Here is a 26531-nt window from a genome sequence, read left to right on the forward strand (position 1 = left end):
TCTTCAAATGTACACACATCGCCTCTGACTCTCCCCACCCCCACCGTCTCCCCCCTCCTCCACCTCCAGGCTGCTCTTGCCTGGTCACCTGCAAACTTGCCTCATCCTTCAAGATCCTGCCAAAGGCTCCCTCCTCTGTGTGGCCTGCTCCCCTGCCTCTGGTAGACCCACTCGCACCCATGACACCTAGAACAGACCTCCAAGAAACACCTGCCAGACTGTACTGTTCGCTCTCTGCCCTCTGTCTTCCCCGCGGCTCTGAAAGTCCCAGGAGGACAGGGGCTGTGCTTCTTGTCTCTGCATCCCTACTACTTAGCACATAGCGGGCACTCAGGGAGTGTTTGTTGAATGAATACATGAGTGAATGAATGAATGAATCATTTCTGACCACTTTGTCGCCCGGCAGGCTTCGGGGGCCGGATCGTGGTGAGTCACTCATACCCTGCTCAGGCTTCGGAGTGAAAGCAGTGGCCTCTCTTTGAAGTCTCTTCCCAGGCTCCAGCCCAGACGCTGCACCTCTCAGCCTGAGAGTGCCCAGACGGCGCTGGTGTGCTATGCAGCACTGCAGCTTCTAGAGGCTGAGTGGCCTGAGGGCGCCCGCCCACCTAATGTCTGCTGAAGCCCTCGGTGTGTGGGACAGGAAGGAATGGGGACAGAGAGGCAACTAAGATTCCCCCTGTCCGCACAGACAAGTACGGGGGTGGAGGAGACCGATGCCTGGTCTTCCCCCATTCAATCTACCACACGCCACTCTACTCTGTGCCTTTACGCAAGCCCTGTCCCCTCTCTGAGCTTCAATTTCCTCCTCGGATGTGGGTGGAAAGATTCACCTCGTCTAATGCACCAGAATTATTTAGCAAATGGAACCACGTAATCTATGTAAACGGTTCAAAAAGCTCTACCAACCTGTACCAGCGCTGCTGGTTTTGCTGTTGTTGTTTATATAATCTTAATATAACAATAATGGATAGGTGAAGCCCTCTCCTCAGCAACCGCGGTGACTTGCACACAGTAGGGGTTTAGATATTTGATCCTCGGAAACGCAGTCCCGGTGAGGGACTCGGCTTTTCATGCTTTGGGGAGCAGCGCCATCCTGTGGCCAGAACTCAGAACACATGGCTCTTCTGACACACGGGTCAGGCTGGGAGGGGGCTGCTGGGAACCCCGCCCAGGTCATTTTAGGACAGATGCCCAGAGTCAGTCTGACACCAGAGCACAAGGACAAGTTTCTTCTCCCCCAGAGGTGATATAAGGCTCAGCGTATAAATAGGCACAATAAGGGTTTAAACAGGTAAATCCACTGGATTATTTCTCCGTAAATGGGTCTTTGGAAGAACCAGAGTGCCCAAGGAGCAACCCAGCTGCATGTGCAGGTGGCCTGGCCTGGGCCTGCGAAGGACACTGCTCATCCTTCATCCAAGACGACTTGAACTTGGTCCTACCACTCACAAGCTGCGTGACCTTGAGCAGACTTCAGCCTTCTCTGGGCTCCAGTTTTAGCGCCTGTGCAATGAGGTCATAATCCCTGCACTGGCCACCTCAAAGAGTCATTGTGAATGTCACATGGGCTAAAGAAAGCATGACCAGTTCATAAATGGTAAAGGGCAGTACAAACGCAATGTACGTTTTATTACTATTCCAGTAACAGCAATTGATATCTCACATGTATTAAGCTCCTCACTGTGCTAAAAACCCTTCACCATATAATTTCATTTAATTCCTACAAAGCTCTACAAAATAGGTACTTTTAAGAAGGCCATTTTGTAGATGAAGACACTGAGATTTACAGAAGTTTAACAGTCTGTCCAAAGGCACACTCAGCTAATAAGGAGGAAAGTTGATATTTGAACTCGGGGCAGTGGGGCCCCCAAATCGAGGTAGTCAACCGCAGCGTATGCTGTCTCATAGCCCCTGATGGGCAGTGGCAGGTGTCTTGAAGGAAACAAAGTTACTACCAACATTTCTCTTCTTTTCCCCAGGCAAGTCGGCTTCCTTCCCAGCTCTGTCTCAGCATCTCCTTTTAATGTGGGAGCCTCCTTGGGCTCTGCGCCTGGACTCCTGTTCACAGCCACAGTCAGAGAATCCCAAAACATTCCCTTTCCGGGTCCACGCCTGGAAGGAGGCTGTGCATGCTCCTACATGCAAAGGAGCTGGAATGGCAAAGGCAGGTGGGGGACGGGTCCCCAGAATGTCAAAAAGATGTGCCAAATCTGTTCGAAGGAGGTGGCTACTTCTCAACGTTCGTGATGCCTCTCAGAGGCCTAGAGTCCTCTGGAGCTTACGAGTGTCCCCCTGTCCTTTCTCTCATTATCTGGCCCCAGAACACTCCCCTGAGGTCGGAATCCTCAGCCCTATGCTCAAGACAAAGAAACCAAGGTTGAAGATGAAATGAGTTACCCACGGCCACACTGCAGGCAGGTGGCAGAGAGGGAATCAAGATTCCAGAGAACAAACTGCAGAGGCCCACGGCTGCTTCTGGTTGACAGCCCTGGTTCTAGCTTGGATGTGCCACCAGCTGTCTGTGTGGCTACACGAGCCACCGAGCCTTGGTTGCTTTATGTCAGAGATCCCCGCCAGCTTGGAAGACTCTGGTCCCCTATTCAGTCACATCCTTGAGCCAGAAAGACAAGGGTGTTCTGCAGCATTGGCTGGTATTCCAGAGAAGCAGCCAGGACTTCAGCTCCCTTGGGAAGCGCTTCCCGACCACCCACGGCTGAGTTGTCATCCCTCATCGTGCTCCCAGTGCATTCACAGGACTGCGTTGTAATTTACCTGCAAATTCCCAAAGGGCCAGGCAGCAAGCACACGTGAACATGAACACCGGCAGCCAGGAGGCAGTAGGGAAGAGTGGGGACTGGGGCAAAGGAGAGAAACCCTGACCAATGCTACAGCACTTCTTCTGCTCCAACTTCTTGTCACCACGCAGGAAAGCCAAGCCGATGTTGCTAGGTCATAAAAGAAACCAAAAATCTGGATTTCCATGTGAAATCTGCTTTTTAGGTTTTTTTTTTAATTTTTTATGCTTTATTCATTTTTGAGAGACAGAGAGGGACAGTGTGAGCAGGGGAGGGACAGAGAGAGGGGGAGACACAGAATCTGAAGACAGGCTCCGTGCTCTGAGCTGTCAGCACAGAGCTTGACATGGGGTCCAAACCCACAAACCGTGAGATCATGACCTAAGCCAAAGTCGGACGCTTAACCGACTGAGCCACCCAGGGGCCCCTGAAATCTGCTTTTTAAAAACTGACTCAAAACATATTTCATGAAGCACTTTATAGGCATTGCACACCCGAATCAGCCACATCTGCTTTCCCACTAGACTCTGAGCTACTTGAGAGCAGGATTGGTTGTTTCTCTGAACTGAGTGACCAAACGGGGCCTGGGTCCCCACAAGTTACCAATGCTCGCTTTTGAAATGTTGCAAGACCTTGCTCCGGTCAAAGCCCCCACAGGCTTCTGGTGACCAAGCTGATTCAACTGGCACGGATTAAGGGCTTATTGTACACCAGGCCCTCTTTCAAGCTCTTTACATATTAGCTGACTCAATTCTCACTACCTGCTTCCTATGATCCCACCCATTTAACAGACGAGGAAGCCAAGACTCAGACAGCTGCATGACTGCCTCAAGGCCATGCAGCTAGGGGTAAGCTGGATTCAAACTCAGGCAGTCTGTCTCCATGGATGTCTGTTTTCATTGCCATGGTACTGGATCGCCCTGTGAGACCTCCTCAAATATCACCTGCAGTCACTTAGCCCCAACAAGTGTCTCTGGGCACCTACCAGGCACAGTTTCTAGTCCTAAGGCCAGTGGGAGCCAGTGCAGGTAGAAGGAAAGAGAACAACATCTGTGTTGCAGAAAGTGGGCCTGAGGTTCCGAGAAGGGCGCCTGTTTGCTCAACACCCAGACTGAGCCAAAACCAGTGTCTGCCTTCGTCCCCGCCACCCCCAGCTATCAGGAGAAGAGCAAGCGTAGGGCAGAGAGAAAGAGCCAAGGAGAGGCCTGGTTATTCCTCATCCCATCGAAACAATCAAGCACTCTCTCAACTCGCTAAATGGTTCTGAAGGAAATGGGAGGCTATTTTGTCTCCCGTCACCAGGGCTGCAAATCCTGATATATCTCAGGCCCCGGCAGAGAAGCGGATGCCTCAGCACTTGGAGAGATGCCTGCACGAGGCAGGAAGTGGGGTGGATGATTCAACAGGTACCTCTCTATTCTGAGAGCTGATCCTGTGATGGGGGAGCGTACATCCAGCTGAGATAAAAAATAAATCTGAATGCAGACCATCAGAACATACGGCAAGCCTCCCTTTCTCCCGGGGGACTTGAAGCGTCCTTTGGGGCTTTAATCCCTCCAGGTTTTCTATTTTTAAAAAATTCACTGGTGCAACAAGAATCTTAGGAGGCTGGGGTGAGCTGGTGACTCAAAGGTTTCCCTTCCTCCCAGCTCACCATCAACAGATGCAAAATGCTGTGGTTCTACGGAGTGGGCCTGGGGCACTCTGGCCCACGCCCTCAGCCCTGCTCATCTGTAAAATGGGGCAGTGGTCTCTGCGTCGCTGAGACAGAACATTTTGGTGCACATCCTTGATTTCTCATCTGAAACCCTTGGGACACTACACATTTGATAACCGAGAGCTCTCCACGCTTCCTGAAGGCTTTATGGGGACTCTACTGTACATTACGGAATATACCCTGCAGGTCCACCGTATCATTCTGTCAGATGCCCAGGTTACTCCATAAACCCTTTAACTTTTACATAACAAAATGTATACATATTCATACTAAAGCGCAATCAAATAAAGACTGTAAATAACATCATGTCCAATTCACATCGGGTCTGCCATCAAGTGCGTGCCCCAACCTCATGAGAAGCCCTTTCCGGACTTTGGAATTGTGTATGAATGCTGGCTTCGGTCTCAGGCACACCTGGCTCGCTATTCCAAATTGCCCCTTTTCCAGCTGGCTGACCTCAGGCAAAATGCTGCTGCCTCGCCGCACCTCAGCCTCCCTGTCCATAAAATGGGGTGATAACCCCAATGGTGGTTCACGGAAGGCCCACAGGGAGGTGCAGGTGGAAAGGGGCTGGCCGTGCAGACAGATCACCGCAAGCGGGCCTTGGTGAATCCACCAGAACAGTTTGGGATATATCCACACACGAGGCAGGGCCAGATTCCCTTTACCCAGCCTTGTACGGCTGACGCACAGTTCCATTCCCTTCCCCTGAGCACGTTTAGCTCAATAAGCCATGATCAGAGCCCAGGCCTCCGCCCGACCAGGCTTCCTCTGAAACTTCAGCATTTGCTGTGTCCTAAACTCTTCAGTGGCACCTTCGCAGATGACCGACCAACTGGGTACTCTTAGAAAAGGCCAGTTGGCATCTGTAGCAGATTCGAGGCGCCCCAGATGGTCCTGACAGTCTCTCATGCACCACCTGCTCTTCTAGAACCTTGTGCCTGGGACTCGCTGGTAGCCAGCAGCAGGGCTGCTTGACTTCTGAGACTGGACTGCAACAAGGCCACATAGCTGCCAGCTTGTTAGTCCAAATACTTGCTCTGGAAGTCTTCAGCCCCCGTGTATGCCGTCTCCCTGTCCTGGGGCCGCCATGTTGTAAGAAAGCCCAGCTCTCCATGTGGACTCACCACATAGCGAGACCCTAAGACTAAATGGAGAGAGAGAGGGAGAGAGAGAAGGTTCTAGCCAACCCCCAGCTACTCCAGCTCCAGATGCACCTAACTAATAAGGCCTGGGTGGCCCCAGGCTAGAACCAGACAACCCCTTCCCAAATTCCTGGCCCACAGAAACCAACAGAGATAACAAAAGGATTATTGTGGCTTTCAGCTGCCAGATTTTGGAGGGAGGTGTGCCACAGCAATAGATAGCCAGAACACAGGGCATGTGATTTCCCTCCTGCCTAGGGTGACCAGACCTGCCTCCCAGTTTGCATGGGACGGTCCCAATTTATTCCTTTTGTCTGGTGTCATTTCCGATAGTGACCCCTTTGTCTCCCATAAGGGCCCCAATCTGGATGGTAAATTATAGGGTCACCCTACATCTAGTCGAGTTCTTGGGGCACACCACAGATCCTTGACAACTCTTTACCTCACAGTCTAGAATAATCGGAGTATCTGAGATGCTTGCCCATAGGCAGCATTCAAGAAAATGATGCTCGTTTACTGGTCCCTTCCTCTTCCTCCAGCTTTGTTCTGTCAGGATGCTTAGCAGTTTTGCCAAGGGATGTCTTAAGGGGCAGCCCCTTCTCAAGCTCCACAGTGTCTTCCCCCAATACGTGTGCCTCAGAGAAAACAGGGCATCTGTGATATGAACACAGCTCCGCGACCAGATTCCTGTCGCTGAGCCTCTCTCCCCCCCGCCACCATGGGGAACTTTAGGAGCTGTCCTCGACTTTCAGGATAGGAAGGTTCTCAGTAAATTAGAGATAGCAGAGGCGAGAGGCAGGGGAGGGGAGTAAGAAAGAGAATCTCCCAAACCTCACGAAAGGCCTTCCTCACCACCCTGTAAGGGATGGGAGATTTTTTTTTAATGTTTATTTATTTTTGAGAGAGACAGAGGTAGTACGAGTGGGAGAGGGGCAGACAGAGAGAAAGGGAGAATCCCAAGCAGGCTCTGCACTGTCAGCGCAGGGCCCAATGCAGATTTAAACCCACAGACTATGAGATCATGACCTGAGCTGAAATCAAGAGTTGGATGCTTAACTGGCTAAGCCCCCCTTGCACCCCAGGGATGGGAGCTTTTGAATCCACAAAACTGCTCTCCAATAGTGGCTCAGCTGTGACTCACTGGACCAAGTACCCAACTGGGCTGAGCCTGCTTCTCCCCCACCCCCCATATTGATGGGACGGTTGAACTCTTGGAAAGAATCAAAGACATGATTAATTATGTAATTAATTAAGGGTGAGTGGGTGGCTCAGTCCGTTAAGTGTCCGACTTCAGCTCAGGTCATGATCTCTCAGTTTGTGAGTTCGAGCCCCATGTCGGACTCTGGGCTGACAGCTCGGAGCCTGGACCCTGCTTTGGATTCTGTGTCTCCCTCTCTCTCTGCCCCTCCCCCACTTGCACTCTGTCTCTCCCCTTCTCAAAGATATATAGATTTTTAAATTTTTTTTTAAATTAAATTTTTTTTAATCTTTAAAACAATTATGTAATTAATTATGTAAAGCACAAACACAGCACCTGGCATATAGTAAGCAGTCAGAAACACTACTTCCCTTTTTAAGGTATTAGAGGTTCTGAGCAGAGAATGCCTCTGTGGAGCACCTGGGTGGCTCAATCAGTTGGGCGTCTGACTCTTGATTTCAGTTCAGGTCATGATCCCAGGCTCGTGGGACTGAGCCCCATGTCAGTCCCCACATTGAGCACGGAGCCTGCTTAAGATTCTCTCTCTCTCTCCCTCTGCCTGTCTTTCTCTCTCTCTCTCTCTCAAATAAAAAAGAAAGAAAATGCATTTGACTTATCTGGAAGGGACAGAACAGAATAGTACAAACGGCTGATACAGTAATAACAGTGCCTCTCCCTTCTAGACGTGCCATTGAGGGGACGTATGCGGGGGGCCTGACAGTCACCTACAGCTTTCCCTTTTTTCAGTTTGGAAATGGCTTTGCAGACACTGACTCAGCCCAGGAGACAAGAATCTCACTATCAGTCATTAATGCATAGGATCTTGCTGCGAAGGGCTGGCTCTCAGTGACATCCATTGAACGAATCACCTCCTACCGGTTTTGACCCTCTTAGCCATGGACTTAGTCAACAAATACTTAACTGGGCACCTCCTCCATGTCAAGCCCTGTTCTAGCAACTGGGGACACAGGTCCTCTCTCCATCTTCTCAGGGTGCTGCTATGATGGTAGAGTCGTGGGGATCAAATAGGGACGTGAGTAACCAGGTAATTATCGTTGCTGCGAGTGTGAAGGGGAAGCACTCAGAGTCTGGAAGGAAGAGGAGGAAAGAAGCACCTGAGGAAGGGACATTTGACCCACAGCCGAAAACTCATCAAAGAACATGCAAGCCTTCCCAGAGGAGACAACAGCTTTTGGGGAGGACCCGAGGAAGGAGGGAGAGCAGAATCCGGAATTCCTAGAACCCAGACACTGGAAAGAATGTGGGCCAGTCGACTCAAAGAAGATGCCCCAGCTGGCAGCTGAGAAGTAGCTCTTCTGTCTGGGCTCCGAGGGACAGGGCTGCCAGAAAGGTTAGAGAGCCAGTGTGTTCGCGTGAAGGGTGGGTGTGTACAGAAGGAGGTTAACAAACCCCCCAATAGCAGGACAGAAACCGGGCAGGAATCAGAGATCCCAGAGGAGAGGAGAGTGATTCCCAACTGGCCACTGTGTTAGAATGCTGACAATGTGGAAAGCGTGGGGAAATGAGGACCCAAGGGCGCCTGGTGACGCCAAGGAATAGACAAAGGAGCTGATAATGTTTACCAAAAAGAAGTCCACAGAGTGTAAAGCGGCCTCGGCAGAGGAATGAGCTCCCCATCACAGGGCACATCCAAGCAGAGGTAACGGCAATCAGCCAGACAAGCAGACGCCTGTCTGGGGTGCGGGCTGTGCCGGATGAATGAGAAAGAGGATCCCCTGAAGTCCTAGCACACAATATGAGGTCCTCCCCCCTTGGAAGGCCACGTAAGGCCTGCTGCCTCTGCTGCTGCCTGACTCTCCCCTGCCTGCTCCCTCTCATCCTCCAGTCCCTGCTCAGAGGGGCCTCCCCCAACTCCCGCCTTCTACGCGCCACACCCCCGATCGCTCTCTAACACAGATCCCTGGTGCAGCGTCTTCACCTACTTCTCACATCTCTGCACACCTGCCCGGTGTCTACCTTGTCTACCTTCCCCTGCTTCAAAGCTTCCCTCCTTGAGACCAAGACCCTCTGTCACTTTGCTCCTCCTCGCCTAGTCCATACAAGGCACGGGGCTGGGGGGGGGGGCGGGGGGGGAGTGGAGTGCTCCACAATGTCTGTTGAATGCGCAAATAAAATCCCAGCTTTGCCTCTCACTAGCTGTGTGACCTTGGGTTAGTGACTCGACCTCTCTGAGCCTGCTTCCAATGGAAAATCTTGTAATAAGATATTGTGGTCATGAAGTTCAAGTGAAATTACGGCCCTTGTCACTTACACTCTGTGATGTGAAAGCTAGCCGTCGTTAGTGATAATGAATATTTAGCCACTCAATTGCCCAAAGAAGGTGTTTGTGCTTCTCCAAAGTGCGAACACGCTGTGAAATCTTTTGAGCGGTGGGCATCTGCCCTCAAGTCTACATCTTTCTGGCAAGAATGTTAAGGGTTTTATTTTACAGCCTCTGAAAGCAGCATCCAGAAGCCCTGAATTCAATAAACATTTCCTGGGTACACTCTGCACACCCGGCCCCGTGCTGGGGCATGAAGCCTCCTCAGAAATTATGCGACCCTGTGTTAGAGGAATGCAGTGACTGGGGTACCAGACGTGAGGGACACTAGTAACAAAACCAGACGCGCGGCAAGCACAGCCACGGAGAGCGCCACCAAGTGCTGCAGACACGGAAAGGAAAGGACCCTTCGAGAGAGTTCCTTCGTGCAGCCAACATTTTCCAAGCTCCAGCTATGTGGTAATAGAAGGTGCTGGGGACAGAAGAGTGAACGAGACATGTTAGAGCCCACCGGTCATGAGGCTTGCATTCTAATAAGGAAACAGTAAGTAAGCAAACAAACAAGCAACTAGATAAACAACTAGATAAACCAGATAAATGTCAGTCATCCAGCAAGACACCAAAGCAGAAGCAAAGGAAGAAGGACCCAGGCGGCCTCCTGAGTTCGAAACCTCAGTATCACTATGCGCCGTTCGGCTTGGAGCATTCTTCTGTATCTTTGTTTTTAAAACAGGAAGGATAGTAGGCTCTACCTCACACGGCTGTGGTGAGAATTCAGCAAGCTAATGCAGGTACCCAAGTGCCAGGCATGTGGTAGTGAGCAAGTCAAGGAGGGCAGGGCGAGGCTACTCAGAGGGGTGGTCGGAAATGTCTGTCTGATGAAGACACAGGGCATGAGGCTCTAGGGGAGATGCATTCCGAGCCCCAGAGAACCGCAGGTAGAAAGGTCTCCAGGCAGTAATGAACCTGCGTAGGACCCAGAAAGAGAACCCTGCAGGTGAGAAGCTGCCATTTAGGAATTTGCTGCCCGTGGAACAGAGTGTGGGATTTTATCCTCCGACTAGAGATAAGCTACTAAACAGTTGCGGGGGGGGGGGGGGCGCACTGGGCACGCTCTGACTTTGTGTAAAGGAGGGTCATTCCAGCTGTGGGTGGACAGTGGGGTAGAGAGAAAGAGAGGCAGCAAGGGTGTCAGTTGAGAGAAGGAATGAAGGCAATATCTCCCACCCATGGCCAGAGACCCACTATGGAGAACGGGACAGGAGTCTCCAAATCCTTCTCCATCTGGGGACATGTCGGGGCCAAAATATGGGAAAGATGACTGAACTCTGACACAAGGAAGAGACTACAGTAGATGGTCTGTAAACCCAAGTTAAAGGAAGGAATGAAAGAAAGAGAGAGAGAGAAAGGAAGGAGAGAGGGAGGGAGGAAAGAAATTAAGCAATTGAGCAAAAATACATTTTCCTTGGTTTGCCTGGGTCTCTCAGTCAGTTAATCATCCTACTCTGGATTTTGGCTCAGGTCATTATCTCATGATTCGTGGGTTCGAGTCCCACATCAGGCTGTGCTGACAGCGTGGAGCCTGCTTATGAGCCTTCCTCTCCCCCCCCCCCCCCCCCTTGTGCTCGCTCACTCTCTTTCTCTCTCAAAATGAATAAACAAAAGGATTACAAGGTTTCAGCTAAGCACCATCAACAACAACAACAAAAAAAAACTGAGCACCAGTTTTAACTGGGTACCATCAACAAAAATTAGGAAAACTAGAACAGGAGCAGACAGGGAGAAAATTTATAGAAACAAATGAGGCTATTGATATTTTTTAATGTTTATTTGAGAAAGAGAGCATGCGTGCGCACCAGAGGAAGAAGGGGCAGAGAGAGAGGGAGGGAGAGGGAGGGGAAGGGGGGGGGAGAGGGAGAGGGAGAGACAGAGAGAGAGAGAGAGAGACTCACAAGCAGGCTTCACACTGTCAGCGAGGAACCTGACTGGGGGCTCAATCCCACAAACGGTGAGGCCATGACCTGAGCCAAAATCTAGAGTGGGACACTTCACTGAGTCACCCAGATGCCCCAACGGCTATCAGTACTTTCAATTCACAGATGAGTAAACGGCTTGCGAGAGATCCAATAACTTGTCCAAGTTCATACAACTGGTAAGTGGAGTTACTATTCTCCCATGAATGTATTTTTGCCCTCGTTGCACCCAATTATTATGTTATTATCTCTAATTTACAGATAAGGAAACTAGGGCCCAGAGATGCGAAGCCTACACTGCTTGCAAGTGGCAGAGCCAAGCAGATCTCGGATGTAACCATTGGTATATTTTCCAATGAAAGAGGCACGCTGGGAGGAATCCCGGACGGGGCAGAAAAGGATGCAAGGTTTGAATAAAAGCACGTCCTCAGATTCTCTTTCAGTGCCTTGAATAAGGCAATAAGGCAATAATAATATATGTCCCCAATAAGACTTCAGGACAAACTCCAGAGACCAATAGTTAGTTATTGAAAGGACAGCACGGACGCCGTTTGTAGCAAAGTGGCCACCACTTCAGAATCACGATCGCTACCCTGCAGATTCCCGGCCTCCGGCTTAGACACAGTTAAATAACCATCAGCGAAAGTGAGACCCGCAGTCCCCGTGCCACACTTGGGCGCTCCAGAACTCTGCCGTACAACAAAACTGAAGAACCGTGGAAGTATGGTTCGAATCCTGGCGGCCACCCCGTCCGCTGGCAATATACCTTCCCCTCTGGGCCTCAGTTTCCGAAACTAAAGGAAGGCGCGGGAGGAGGGTGCAGGGGTGGGAGTGGGGGGTGGTAACTGTAACCTCTGCCCCGACACTCGATCTACCCCCAGCTGTGAGACACACAACTGGCCAGAGAAGACCCGAGCTCCGGTCACAGTGCGACACAGAAGGGTTACCGCCGCGGCCCGCCCACAGCGTCCATCCCCAGGTAGCCACGTTTCAATAACTCAGAACGCCCTCTCGGGACGTCGCCGGATGCGCCCGTGACGTAAGCGTAAACACACCTCCGGCGCCTCGCCTCCCCAGAGACCATCAGGACACCACGCAGAGAGTAGTGACGAATTTCCGGGTCGGCCGTCGCTTTACGACTCGTGCGTCCCTCCGTTGATTCCGGGGGAAGCTTAGAGCGCAGTTTACGACAGCGCCGATTGTGTTTACGGCGCCGGCGGCTGCGCGCGCATCTTTTCTCCTTTTTTTTTTTTTTTTCTTTCCCCTTTCTGTTCCTCCGAGTGCTGCTGGGTGTGTGGTCTTCGGCCTGGACCATCTCTCGCCATCGGGGCCGACCAAGGCTCTTATAGGTGAGTGGAGTGTTCCTTAAGGTTTTTCGTGTCTCTGGAGCCGGTTTGGGCTGAGCACGGCCCTCGGGGACCTTCCGGAAGAGATCTCCCGTACGTCTCCCGCCGCTTCTACTGCTCCGCGGGGCGGGGCAGGAATCTGCCTTCGGGGACCCCAGACCCGACACACTTAGGAATGCGGGGGACGGTCTTACGGGTAAGGTTTCCTGACCTAGGGCTCAGCTTTGCGGCCACAGGTTGAGCGACTTTGATAATGCCACTTAGCCCCGCTGGGTCTCTGAGTGGCTGTGAAGGAGGTACTGACGGTGCCAAGCTGAGCAGTGTTCGATCCTGCTCCGAGGAGCTCACCGTCCAAAGGTTTTCTTTCCTTTTCTGTGAAATGGAAGGCTGTGGCGGAGTAGGAGTGGCCTCTGACTTGAAACTCTCACCCGGGGACTGATGGCATATAATTTGTGGTGGCCACGGTAACCTACACGATACCGTGCCTTGCCGGCCACGGGGCCCCTTCTGGCTACCCTGTGGTGGCCTCCTCACCCTGCCCCTGTAGCCAGTACAGCTGTCATCCTGATATAACAGAATGGCTGTTTGCGCTCTGGTTCCATTCAGCTCACTCTTATTTTGAATGGATTGAAGCCAGGGGACTTCCTCCCCCTGGAGAAATGTATGCCAAGCCTCGGGTCTGTTTCCTGCTTGACCTGGGAGAGAGCGACTAGATATTTTCAACGTTTTGAAACGTCCTTACTGGGTTACTAGGTATGGCCTACAGCCCCATTTCTTCGGGGCGCCTGGGTGGCTCAGTCGGCTAAGCGTTCAGCTTCAGCTCAGGTCATGATCTTGCAGTTTGTGATCTTGCAGTTTGTGAGTTTGAGCCCCCGTTGGGCTCTGTGCCGACAGCTCAGAGCCTGGAGCCTGCCTTGGATTCTGTGTCTCTCCCTCTCTCTGCCCCTCCCCTGCTCAGGCTCTGTCTCTCTTATAAATGAAACGTTATTAAAAAAAAAAAAATCAAAGCCCCTTTTTTCTCAGCCTGCAGCCCAGCTATAACATAATGGCAAGAACTGTATTTCTAGCAGACGACCCTGGAAATCAAATCTTTTTCCAAACAATGGGCAGATTAACAGCTGAGTGGCAAATTTTTAATCTCTGAAATTGGGGTATGGGGGAGCTAGTGGTGTTAACTTATTTGACGTAGTGTCTGGCATCCATAGGAGCTCCATAAATACGTGCTTTAATATGAACTGTCTTGAACTTGCCACACCTTCACCCAGTCCCCTTTCTGTAGTGCAGCTTAAGTTCAGGGTTGAAGGATGAAGCTCCCGGGAACATTCCCTGCTGCTGTCACCCAGATGTCACTTCTGGAGGAGGTCTGAATCTCTCCCCGACGTGGGACACCGAGGAGAACTTCTAAGTTTGCTGCCCCTGTGCTTTGAGTGCTGCCTCCAGAAATAATCGTGTAGTGAATTTCCCCCTGGGAACTCACCTTCTGGGGATTATGACAGATGATGAGGTTTTGGATAGGGAGTGTCAGGCAGAGATGTGCTCTGTAGCTCCTGGTTCCTGCTCTCTCTCTCTCTCCCTCCCTCCCTCCCTCTCTCTCTCTCAGAGCTATAACGTCACACAGAGTGTGAATTCCAGCCAGACTGCGTTGGTTCAAATTTTTTCATCAACTTGCATTGCTCCTTTGAACAATTTCTTTTTTTTAATGTTTTTATTCATTTTTTGAGAGATAGAGACTATGGGTGAGGGAGGGGCAGAGAGAGACACAGAATCCCAAGCTGGTTTCAGGCTGTCAGCTGTCAGCACAGAGCCTGACACGGGGCTCGAACTCACAACTATGAGATCTGAACAACCTGAGCTGAAGTCTGCCACTTAACCGACTGAGCCACCCAGGCACCCCGTCAAATTTGAATAATTTCTTAGCTTCTCTGTGCCTCGGTTTTCTTATCTGAAAAGTGGGGATGATACTAGCTGCCACCCCAGGATCGTTGGGGGGACTTACTGAATTGATACAGAGTAAACATAAGAACAATACCTGGTACTCAAGTAACATTTACGACCACGGCATGGTTGGCAACTTCTACAACCTCAGGTTCATGGTCACCTCAGCTTTCTGACAGGCTCTGTGTCCTCTTGCTCTGTGTAAGGATTTGCACTGATGACGGAAGATTGGGAGCATGAGAAAGAAAAGCTGAGTATCAGGATATACTTATGGACTCTTTCTCAGCACACTACATGTAAACGTATCTTAACAAGTCCAGGTAGTAATGGTGTGGCACTTAACGAAGGCGTTTTCACGTGTATCACTATTAAGTCTTTCACAACGGTCTTGTGCTATGATTAGACAAGGGTCTTACTCATTTTACAGATGAAAAGACTGAGGCTTAGGGAAGCTACGAATTGTATGCCTTGGTGAAGGCATTTCCTAAAACTAGATCCTGGTTATGACGCTCGAGAAAAGGTTACTACACTCCATCAAACCTGAGACCCCACTGAGTTTAAGAAGCCTCACTGTTGTGTGTAGACTAAGGGAAAAAACCTGCCAATTAAGATACGACACCCCATCAAGCAAGCGTAAGATGCAGCCTTATTTCAGAGACGTTGTAGTGGGAAAAATGGGTGTCACAGAATCAGCTCGATACAGTAACTCAGTCTTGTTACTGGTCTTCTGAGTTTTAAGTGGTCACAATGTTATCTACAAGGACACATTGTTCCATTTTGTGTGTCACTCTTCTGAGTCTGTCGTCATGTCTCAGCTTACCTCAAATGGGAGGCTTTTTCTATGTGGAGGCCTTTCTTCGCAAAGCTACTCACATCATTTGTATTTTGAAGGTTCTAGAAGATGGCGAAGTTCATGACACCCGTGATCCAGGACAACCCCTCGGGGTGGGGTCCCTGTGCGGTGCCCGAGCAGTTTCGGGACATGCCCTATCAGCCGTTCAGCAAAGGAGATCGACTAGGAAAGGTACCTGCCTGGCACTGATGGCGACTCTTTCAAGCTGTGACCGCCGCCCTCCCTCCACTAGTTCACTTCAGATTTCATCCTCTCAAAAGAATTTAACGCCTCTGATCCTTACGGCGACGCCGGCTGGGAAGGGCTATAAAGCCTGGGTCCTTCCAGTGGTCATGGCAGAGCTGGGCTCTTGGCGGCGGCATCGTGAGCCAGTCCTTACGCCTTCCCAGACCGCGCCCTTGCGTGCACGGCCGTCTGGGTCAGCACACGCCTGCCCGACTGACCCGTGTGCTCTGTCGTCTCTCGTTCTCACAGGTTGCAGACTGGACGGGTGCCACGTATCAAGATAAGAGGTACACGAGTAAGTGTTCGACTGCCCAGACCGGGGCCTTGGGAGGATCATTACTTTTTCTAGTGACCTCCATCCAACAGCATTCTAGAATGGGAACAAGATGCCAAAGATAACATACAGTTTTTAGGGGCAGGGTCTGAACTGCGGACGATAACCACATACGTTTTTTTGAAACGGCCCCTGAACTAAAGACTGGTCATTAAGGAGGTTTGAGCTGTTATAGTGGGATCTTTTTCCTTCCACTCTTAGGGAGCCTTAAGCCCCTTCACAGATCCGTTGAACTCGTTCCCATTTGGCACTCTAGTGCCCAGGATGTACCGAACCAGTGAAGCCAGTGGACTCCGGGTTTACAGTCCCTGATTTTAAGATCTTGATACAGTAAATGAATTGTTGTTGTTGTCGTCTTGTTTTTTCCGGTGCGGGTTGAGATTGTTGGAGGTGGCTAGTTGGGGTGCCCCGTTAGGATGGCCCAAGGCTGGGGTTGGCAATAAAGTACATCATCATGACCCATTAGAGCCGTCTGCCTTGGGTACCAGAGGATGCAGGTGGTTGCGTGTTTGCATAACGCATGCCCCATATTTGCCCTTTCTGGGGCAGTAAACCTTAATTCCTGTCCTCACAGAGTAAGGCAGGGTGTGAAATGGGCTTATCTTGAGGTCTTCAGACTCTGACTTGACTTAGAAAGTTCTTTAAAGACCATTGCTTTTCAGACTAGAATATGCATGTGAATCACCTGGGAACCTTAAAACTTTGATTCTGGTGTAACGGGGCTGGGCAGGGCCCATCAGCATGCACTTCCGCTAAGGACCCCGAGAGCATACTTGAAATAGCAGGGCTTTAGGGGTGCCTGGGCGGCTCAGTTGGTTAAGCTTCCGACTTCAGCTCAGGTCATGATCTCGCAGTTCGTGAGTTCGAGCCCCATGTTAGGCTCAGTGCTGACAGTTCGGAGCCTGGAGCCTGCTTCAGGTTCTGTGTCTCCCATGCTCTCTGCCCCTTTCCCGCTTGTGCTCTGTCTCTCAAAAATAAAAACATTAAAAAAAAATTTTTTTTTAATTAAGAAATAGCAGGGCTTTAGAAGAGTGTGAGTGCAGTCTATAGGTAGTACCTGTTACACGTTGTCGCCTTTGCCTGCAGATAAGTACTCCTCTCAGTTCGGTGGTGGAAGTCAGTATGCTTATTTCCACGAAGAGGACGAAACTAGTTTCCAGCTGGTGGACACCGCGCGCACACAGAAGACCGCCTACCAGCGGAATCGGATGCGATTTGCACAGGTAGGCCAGGAGCTGGCAATCTGACCGCCTTGGGGCCATCACCCGTGGCTGCTGCCTGCTCACCGGGCTCCTTTGCGCGTACGATGAGAGGAAAGCGTGTTCTTCTAGGTCTTGCGGTGACTCCCAAGCAGCTGAGCAGTGACACATTGTGCTCCACTAAACCCCTGCTGGGTCCAGAGATGGTTTACATTGTTCAGGTTTCTGTTGACCAGTGGCTAGGGCCTCACGCCTCTGTGCGAAGAGTGGGTGTGCCAGGTAAAAGGTGCCTGCTGCCTCACTTAATTGCTGTGCACGGGCTTTATTAAGCAGATGGTCCAGTCGGGCTGCATCTTTCTGTATAAAGAGGCAAACTACAACTCTAAGAAGGGCCCATAAACCTACTTCAATAAAAAATGTGTGAGCATCTAAGCCAATTCCAAGTACAGGCCTCCCATTAGGCACTGCCTGTCGTCAGTCTGATTCCAGGCTTTAACTTGGATGCGTTTGCTTCTTTCCCAGCGGAACCTCCGCAGAGACAAAGATCGACGGAACATGTTGCAATTCAACCTGCAGACCCTGCCTAAGAGCGCCAAGCAGAAGGAGAGGTGAGGATGCCCACCCTCCTGGGCCAGGCTATTCCTCTAGGACCAACCAGACTCTGAAATGACTAGACCGGAGCGGGACAGTGGCAATGTCCACGTCACTGCCGAACACACAAAAAACCCTTCCTGAAGCCGGTGAAGCCACTGGGTTAGCCTGGCATTGTTCTCCAAGGGCCAGCTCTTGGCACATAGCGTGGTGGGAGGGTCCGTGGCAGTGGGTGTGCGCTCTGGCTGGAAGTGAGGGTGTGTAAGATGGGCTCAGCTCTGACATGGCCCAAGTCACGTGGGGCCCTGTGAGCTGTGCAGGGCGGCGCCCCCCCCCCCCCCCGCCCCGGGCTGGTGCTGCCAGTGGACTGTCTGTAGGGGGAGTGAACCCCAGTGAGTGGGTATTGGGGGGCAGTAAGCCTCCTGTACCACTCTTAACGGTTCTTTTTTACTGAGTCCCTGTTTTCTTAGTTCAGAGAAGTCACTGGCGGTGCTGAGGTTCAGCCGAAGACAGCGGCAGCTTTTCTGCCTTTTGAAAAGCCAGTGACTCAAAGACCTGCCCCAAAAGCAGTCTTCTTGTCTTTCTAGAGAACGCATACGACTGCAGAAGAAATTTCAGAAACAGTTCGGAGTGAGGCAGAAATGGGACCAGAAGTCACAGGTAGTGTATCCACACCAGAGTTCTATCTAGAAATTCAGTTTTGCGTAAGTGTTTGGTTTTAGAGCCGCTCTGTTGAAACATAATTCACATATACCGTCTGCTTCTGTAAAGCATACAATTCAGTGGTTCTCGGTCTGTTCACACATACAAGCCAGTCATTTTCAGAACATTTTCAGCATTGTGGAAACAACACAGACCCTTCCGCAGCCAGCCCTGGTTCTCCCCAGCCCTTGGTGGCCACCGGCCTTTTCTGCCTCTGGATGTGCCTCTTCTGGACATTTCACATAAGTGGAATCCTGTGACACGTGGTCTTTTGTGTCGCTCCTTCCACGGAGCACATTTTCACGGTTCATCCCTGTTGTGCCCTGTGTCGGCACGTTGCTGCGTTTGTTGTATGGACACACTGCGTTTTGGGGGGTTTTTTGTTTCTGGGTTGTTTTTTTTTAATGTTTGTTTATTTGTGAGAGGTGGGGGGGAAACACAGAACTCAAAGCAGGCTCCAGGCTCTGAGCTGTCAGCCCAGAGTCCGATGCGGGGCTCGACCCACAAACGGCAAGATCATGCCCTGAGCCGAAGTCGGGTACTTAGCAGATGGAGCCACCCAGGCGCCCCACACTGAGTTTTGTTTACACATTCACCAGTCCGCGGCCGTCTAGGTGGTTTCCACTTGTTGCTCTTATGAAAGATGCTTCCGTGAACGTTCGTGTACATGTGCTTGTGTGGATGTCGTGAGGATAGAAGACACGTGAGGGCAGGAGAGGCGCTCCGGCTGCGGCATTAGATTTTGCTGGATGGGCTGTTGCTATGTCAAGCCGATGTCCAGAGAGAAGAGGCTGCTACGGCTTCTTCGTATAAAACGCACTCATTCCCTGGGGCCTGGCATTACGTAGGAGTCAGGTTCCGGGTTGTTTTTGACCCCTTGACCCCTTCAGTCCCCATCTAGATTTTCAATTCCGAATTCAGAGTGTGTCTGGGACAGCACTCAGTCCGTCGTAAATGTTCTGGTCGTGTTTACTAAATAAAAGCCTTTTGTGCCATTAATCTGCCTTTTGTTTATGCTGTGCGCTGGCTCTGACTCTTTCTTCCACTGGTTTTGCACTGCAGAAACCCCGAGACTCTTCCGTGGAAGTCCGCAGCGACTGGGAGGTGAAAGAGGAAATGGACTTTCCTCAGTTAATGAAGATGCGCTACTTGGAAGTATCAGAGCCACAGGACATGTAAGTGGCATCTCATGCCACCTTCTGCAGTGCACTTGGGGGGAACATTTTCCTAAGCCTTAGTGTTTCCAAAAAGCATTCCAAGGCAGTTTATGTATTTTGAGAGAGAGAGTGAGAGAGAGAGGAAGAAACCCAAGTAGGCTCCACACTGCAAGTGCAGAACCCGATGCAGGGCTCGAACACCCGAACAGTGAGATCATGACCTGAGTCAAAATCAAGAGTCAGACACCAGGAGTCCAACAGGTTTAAAACTCAAGGGCACCCAGGTGGGTCAGTCGGTTAAGCGTCCGACTTCAGCTCAGGTCATGATCTCACAGTCCGAGAGTTCAAGCCCCACATCGGGCTCTGTGCTGACAGCTCAGAGCCTGGAGCCTGCTTCGGATTCTGTGTCTCCCTCTCTCTCTCTGACCCTCCCCTGCTCATGCTCTGTCTTTGTCTCTCTCTCTCTCAAAAATAAACAAACATTAAAAAGAAAAACATTTAAGAAAAAGAAAACCTTGGGAAGAGAGTACTAGCAGAAAGTTCACTGATGTTAAACTTGAGATTTCTTTCCACTTCCTGACATCATGAGCAAAAGAGAAATAAGTTACGTAGCTCTTTCTGCAGGAAGGGAAAGATCACAGTTTATCAGAAGGAAAGCTCTTGCTGATATTTCAAAGAGCTACTTACCTGAAGTAGATTAAAAAAAAAAAAGAACAGTTGCTCTCCTTCCCACTTACTTGGCATGTCGGCCCTGCCTCCCCTCAGCGAGTGCTGCGGGGCCCTGGAATACTATGACAAAGCCTTTGACCGCATCACCACGCGGAGTGAGAAGCCACTGCGGAGCATCAAGCGCATCTTCCACACCGTCACCACCACGGACGACCCAGTCATCCGAAAGGTGGGCACCCCCTCCTGCCACTTGCCCACCCGTGGGGGGTGCTGCTGACCTCTACAGTGGAGGCCACGGCGGGGACTGAGCACACGGTGGGGGGGGGCTGCTGCGTGAATCATCGAGCCTCGGAAAGCCCTTTAGATAAGACCCTTCTGAATCAGATGGGATTAGATGGAAATGCGGGCCCTGGTTGGTTAGACCGTAATAAATAAAGCACAGCTGGACCCAGATCCCAGCCCTGCTGCCCTCCTGGCCCCGCCACCTCGCCTCTCCTACCTGTGAAGTGGGTTGAATGCACTTACCGCCAGGCGCTGGCCTGAGGAGTGCCAAGTGCCCTCCTGGAACGTAGCAGGTGCTCGGGGAGCTGCGGGGTCCCTCGTGCCCCAGAGTGCGGGCGACCAGCGGGAGCTAACGGGTGGACCTGCTGCAGACTCACTCCTCGCACAGCTGGAGGGGTGCGTGCGCACAGGACGGTGGGAGGGCTCCTTGCAAACGAGTCGTCCGTGCGACTGGGCGGCTGGCTCAACCTAAACATCGTCACAGCCTTCCCTCTGCCCTCTTCGCAGCTGGCCAAAACTCAGGGGAACGTGTTTGCCACCGATGCCATTCTGGCCACGCTGATGAGCTGCACCCGTTCCGTGTACTCCTGGGACATCGTTGTGCAGAGAGTCGGGTCCAAGCTCTTCTTCGACAAGAGGGACAACTCGGACTTTGGTAAGAAGCCTGTCCGGGAGCGACACGACGGAATTGGGTTTTCTGAGGGCTCAGAGCAAGTCCCTGGTCCTAGAGGAGGGCTGGGAAATGGCCTGTCTCCCCGCAGGCAGTGACGGCTGTGGCCCGAGCCCTCCCAGCTCTCCGCAGAGCCTTTAACGTTACCTTCACGTTTTCTTTCAATGCTTTTTTTCTTTATGCCGGTGTGTTTATAAAGGAAACAAAAAAGTTTGCCTGTGCTTCAGACCACACTAACGTGTGCACACATGCTTTGAGGGAAACCCAGGTCACCAAAAACTAATCGCAGTGAGACAAAACGACAGAATTATATTCTATGCCTGAGCCTTGGGGCCTTCCCTTTGTTAAAAAGCTAACAAAATCAGACAGTCTCTCAAGTAATCCACATGGGTTGAAACGGGGCAGGCTTCTTACAGGTCACTTGGGTGTTCAGAGAGGGTCCGAAGTTACCCGGCAGCACTCCCCCCCCATCCCCCACCACCCCCTTTTCGGCTCTTCCATGTTAGTAGGGGGCAGGTCTGTGAAGGACGGGCCCACGTTGCCGGGATCGCGGCCCCTCAGTGCCAGGCACGTTGTCGGGGACTCGGTCTCACGGGTGCCTGACCACGCCGCCGCTTTTGCAGACCTCCTGACAGTGAGTGAGACCGCCAACGAGCCCCCACAAGATGAAGGCAACTCCTTCAATTCGCCCCGCAACTTGGCCATGGAAGCAACCTACATCAACCACAACTTCTCCCAGCAATGCTTGCGAATGGTGAGGCGCTCAGGGCACCTGGGCTTCTGCCGCGCCAGCTGCTGCTTACCGAGCGCGTGCTGTGTGGTGGGCTCCGGGGGCCTGGGGCCAGCAGGACACACGGGGTCCCCACCTGCCACAGAGGAGCTCCCAGCTGCGGCTTTGGGGTCGGGCTGCCCGACCGAACCTCGGATCCGCTGCTTCCGAGCTCTGTGGTGTGGGCTAGGTCTCTCGTCCGGAAGGTGAGGCTGCTGGTACTATTTGGCTCACACAGGCTGCGTAGACACCTTCAGCTGTTGGACACAGTCGCTGATCTAGACAAATATGGGGTTTAGGCGCTGAGAATATAGCGGTACCCAGAGTTCCTCCCTTTAGGAGGCTGCGTGATCATGGAGGAGAGACAGTAAGCCTGTGTTGTGACAGGTGGTGACGTGTGCTGTGGGGCAAAATGAGGCCTGAGAGGCCTGGCTGCTAGTTAAACGAGGTACACGAAGCTTGCAGGCGGCACATATGAGGCCTCAGGCACATTTGTGCTTGAGGTCGGGAGGGGTAGACGGCCACACACCTGCCAGGGAGCCCACAGCCACCTTGGGGCCCCGGGGGGCCAGCAGGGCGGTCACCAAGCAGAGTGTAGGGTTTGGCCGATGGGCTCGGCGACAAGTGCTCGCTGTCTCGTGATGCCTGTCTGTTTACAGGGAAAGGAGAGATACAACTTCCCCAACCCAAACCCGTTCGTGGAGGACGACATGGACAAGAATGAAGTCGCCTCCGTCGCATACCGGTATGCCAACCACCTGTGTGGGGTGGCTTCTCTCGAATCCGGGGTCTCCACCGACCAAATAAACTTGTTCCTTGCAGTTACCGCAGGTGGAAGCTCGGGGACGATATTGACCTTATTGTCCGTTGCGAGCATGATGGGGTCATGACCGGAGCCAATGGGGAAGTGTCCTTCATCAACATCAAGACCCTCAACGAGTGGGATTCCCGGGTGAGGCACTCCTCGTCGCCCTCTCCCTCATTCCTGTGGGCCGTGTCACCCCTGGCTAGTGTCTGTGAGCCTCGGTTTCGTTTCCCCGTGCATTACAGAGCTTGCCAGAATTTGAGGAAGAGAACGTGTGTGTGGAACAAGGTTATGGTTTAAGAACTTTTCTGCTTATTTTGCACATGGGAACCACCTTCTTACAGGACTTTTCTCTGTCTCTTTTCCACGCTGACCTCCTGTTGGCTCCTCTTTGTCAGCATCTGGTTTTGACCTCTCATCATCTGGGCAGGCGGGTTCCCCCTAAGCCTGGGAGCTCTTTTGATCTGTTCTTTGATTTACTGCGGCCACTACCTTCTCCAGCCTTCTGACTCTTTTTTCCAGCCCCTTCACTGACTGAACTCAGGGGTGGTCACATTAGCTAAGCTTTGGCCCTTCAGGAGGCGCCTTGAGAGAAATGTGCTTCCTTCATTTTTTCCTCTTTCCACTTCCTTAACCTGCTGGTGCTCCCTGAGCGCTGAGCTGCTCCCCTCTCTGAAGTTGCCCAGGCTTCTGTGCCTGAGCTGGCCGTGGGTGGCAGTGCTCCTGGGTGCTGCTATGCAGAACAACGGGTCCTCGGGCCGGGGGGTGGGGGGGTGGGGGGAGACAGCTCAGGCGAGGCCGCTGTTGAACAAGGGTCTAATGAGATGGAGTCTGGGGGCCCTTTTGTTCTGACTGCATTAGAGCCACGGGATTGACACTGACTGCTGCCAATTGCCTCCCCCCCCAGTGTCCCTTAGCCCCCATCACCTGATGGAAGAGCACCTCAGAAGCCTTCCTGCAAACTTGGCTCTGAGGCCACTGGTCTCTTCTTCCACCTTCCTGTAGGCCTCCCTGTGGCGTTCAGCATTGCTGCAACACTGTGGCCCTGCCCTCCGCGCTGTCCCCTTACTCTAGTCCCGTACATCTCTTGGCTCCCTTCACTTGTTTTGACACCAGTGGAGCCTTCCTTCAGGGTCAGTCCCCTTCGTGGCTGTTTTTGCTCTAATTACTTATTCACACAGCCTTGTATTAGTTTCTGTTTGCTCCATAACAAATAACAGCAATCTCAAGGCTTAAAATGAATCTGAAGGTTCTGGAAGAAATTCCCAAGCTCATTCTAGGTAGCAGAATTCAGAGTTTCTTGCCATTGTGGGACTGAGGTCCCCGTTCTCTTGCCACCGTCAGCTGGGGCCTCTCAGTTCCTGGAGGTCACCACATCCCTCGCCCCCGTGTCCCCTCGTCTTCAAGTCAGCAACAGCACAGCAGATCCTTCCAGTCTTTGACTTCTGTATGTCTGGCTTATACGCAGAGTTAAGAGACTCGGGTTAGACGAGGCCCACCCACAGTCTGCTTAAGGGGCCTTACGTACACGTGCAGGGTCCCGCTGACGGAAGGCCGCACAACCACCGGCGTGGGGTTTCCTCATCCACACAGGTTCCGCCCACGCTCGGGTAGGAGCCATAGGGACCACCGTAGGACTCAGCCTACCCCAGGCCTCAACCCTGAACTCGTAAACAGTGATTCGAGGGAAACCTATTTGTCCAGATAGTGCTCCTGAATGGTTTTGGTCTACTTTAACCCTAGTGGGATTTTTTGGCCTGTGGTTGTCATGGACAGAGACCGGCTGTGAATGTCCTCCACGTGAGCTTCCAGCAGCCACTTCGGTCTGGGTCTTGGGTTCCCACATCTCAGAGGAGGCGGCTGGAGAAGATGGGCCCTCCTTCGTAGGCACGTGGATACACACAAGGCCAGACCGACCTCCGCCCTCATCCAAGGCCGACATGGCGTGCCTTTCCCTCTGTGCCTCTCAGGGCACGCGTCACCCAGCATCAGTCAGTGTCCTCCCCTTGGTCAGCAGGCGTGTCCCCTCCAGGAAGCCCTTCCTCACCGCCCGACACACGGTGAACACTTGTCCCCGCCGTCCGTATGGCACCCGGTCCGCGGGTGCACTCGCGTGTCCTGGTCTGGACGAGCTCTTGCGAAGGGTGGAGCTGCAGTTTGCCGGGTGGCCTGCTGTGCACGGAGGGGCCGGGTCTCCACCTTTTCCGTCACACCAGTCCTGCCTGTGATGTGTGTGCGGGCTCCCCCTCTGCCAAGTCCAGCCCCCTAGGGAGCACGGGAGGAGGTCCCTGGCCTTGGGCGGTAGGGCCGCCTTCATCCTCGCTCCCGGGCCTCCCTCGTGCAGCACTGCAACGGCGTTGACTGGCGTCAGAAGCTGGACTCCCAGCGAGGGGCCGTCATTGCCACCGAGCTGAAGAACAACAGCTACAAGCTGGCCCGCTGGACCTGCTGCGCGCTGCTGGCCGGCTCGGAGTATCTCAAGCTCGGGTGAGAGCCCTGTCTGGGGGCCGGGAACTCCGCCGCCGACGGGAGAGGGGTGCGGGCCGAGAGGCCAGTGCTTGCCTTTCCCCCCTCCCTGGGAAAGAGCTGGCATCCGGCCCCCGGTATCGGGAGTCTCTGTGCCGCCCTGCCCCGCCGGCGCTGACACCCCTTCCCCCACGCCCCACCCCTAGTTACGTGTCCCGCTACCACGTGAAAGACTCCTCGCGCCACGTCATCCTGGGCACCCAGCAGTTCAAGCCTAATGAGTTTGCCAGCCAGATCAACCTGAGCGTCGAGAACGCCTGGGGCATCCTGCGCTGCGTCATCGACATCTGCATGAAGCTCGAGGAGGGCAAGTACCTCATCCTCAAGGACCCCAACAAGCAGGTCATCCGCGTCTACAGCCTGCCCGACGGCACGTTCAGCTCTGATGAGGACGAGGAGGACGAGGAGGAGGAGGAGGAGGAGGAGGAAGGTGTGTGGCGGGCCTCTGAAGTCTAGAGCGAGCTACAGGCTGCCCGGGCCCGAGCTTCACAGCCGCCATTCTCTTCAGCCTTGAAGTGAAACTTCCCGACAGGGACTCGGAGGCAGCCTTCAGTCGGGAGCCTTTAGACCCCGGGGGTTGGTGGAGAGACCAGGCCAGTGGAAGTCCCGATAGCAGCCAGTGGTTTGAAGGAGGAGAGGTGGCTCTGGGCTAGTTATCTGGGCCCACAGCTGCCTCTCCCTGCTTCCCCAGAAGCACCTGTAGCCCTATGGGGACCTGAAAGGCTTCCCAGTGCAGGAGGCGAAAACCGTAAGCGGCTCACCAGGATGACACGCTCATTTCTCTAACCTTTTGTGTCTTTCAGAGGAGGAAACTTAAACCAAACGGTGACGCGGAGCTGGAGTTTGTAATTCCACGGAGTCTAGAAGGAATTGATGCCAAGAGGAATGCTGGAGTGGTTTCTTGCTCTCTGAAGTGCAACAGGAAGAATAAAGTCTAACTGTTTAGTCTCTTACCTTCGTCACGTGCTGACGTGATTGGCAGCCACTCTTCTTCCCCCGCCCCCCGTAGCCCTTGGGAGAGGGAGGGGGAGACATAGCTGTTTTCTACCTGGAGTTCATAATCACAGCTCCTTCATTTGTTCTTGAGAGTTACTCACATCACACTGCTGTTAAAGGGTGAGTGTCCTGGGTATTTTTGTCCCTGGAACCCCTTGACATGAAGCTCTCCTGGGGAGTGCTGTCAACTGTGAGGCGCCTCATGGAGGTCCCACCCCCAAGAGGTTTCCATAGACGTGGGTGCCTGCTGGCCAGGTGCCAGACCCGCCTGTTGCCCTTGGAGACACAAATCACTAGTAAAAAGTAAAGCAGGACACGGTCTTTGCAGGTTGAGCTGGGTGTGCTGCTTATGAAGGATGCTGC

At 52.6% G+C, this 26531-nt stretch overlaps 1 protein-coding gene across 1 annotated transcript; it reads left to right on the forward strand.

Moving 5' to 3' along the window:
- Positions 1-12342: 12342 nt before the first annotated feature.
- Positions 12343-26125, forward strand: EIF3D (eukaryotic translation initiation factor 3 subunit D). The gene is made up of 15 exons (XM_039246124.1): positions 12343-12458; positions 15282-15414; positions 15718-15763; positions 16889-17025; positions 17524-17609; positions 18180-18252; positions 19357-19469; positions 20217-20349; positions 20910-21057; positions 21696-21826; positions 22501-22586; positions 22664-22793; positions 24991-25133; positions 25319-25602; positions 25976-26125. Exons 2-15 carry the CDS (start codon positions 15292-15294, stop codon positions 25987-25989), a joined length of 1647 nt encoding a protein of 548 aa, XP_039102055.1. The 5' UTR covers positions 12343-12458; positions 15282-15291; the 3' UTR covers positions 25990-26125.
- Positions 26126-26531: the final 406 nt, after the last annotated feature.

This window comes from Hyaena hyaena, unplaced genomic scaffold (assembly GCF_003009895.1).
Source record: "Hyaena hyaena isolate Hyena2069 unplaced genomic scaffold, ASM300989v1 scaffold_280, whole genome shotgun sequence".
Lineage (NCBI taxonomy): Eukaryota > Metazoa > Chordata > Mammalia > Carnivora > Hyaenidae > Hyaena > Hyaena hyaena.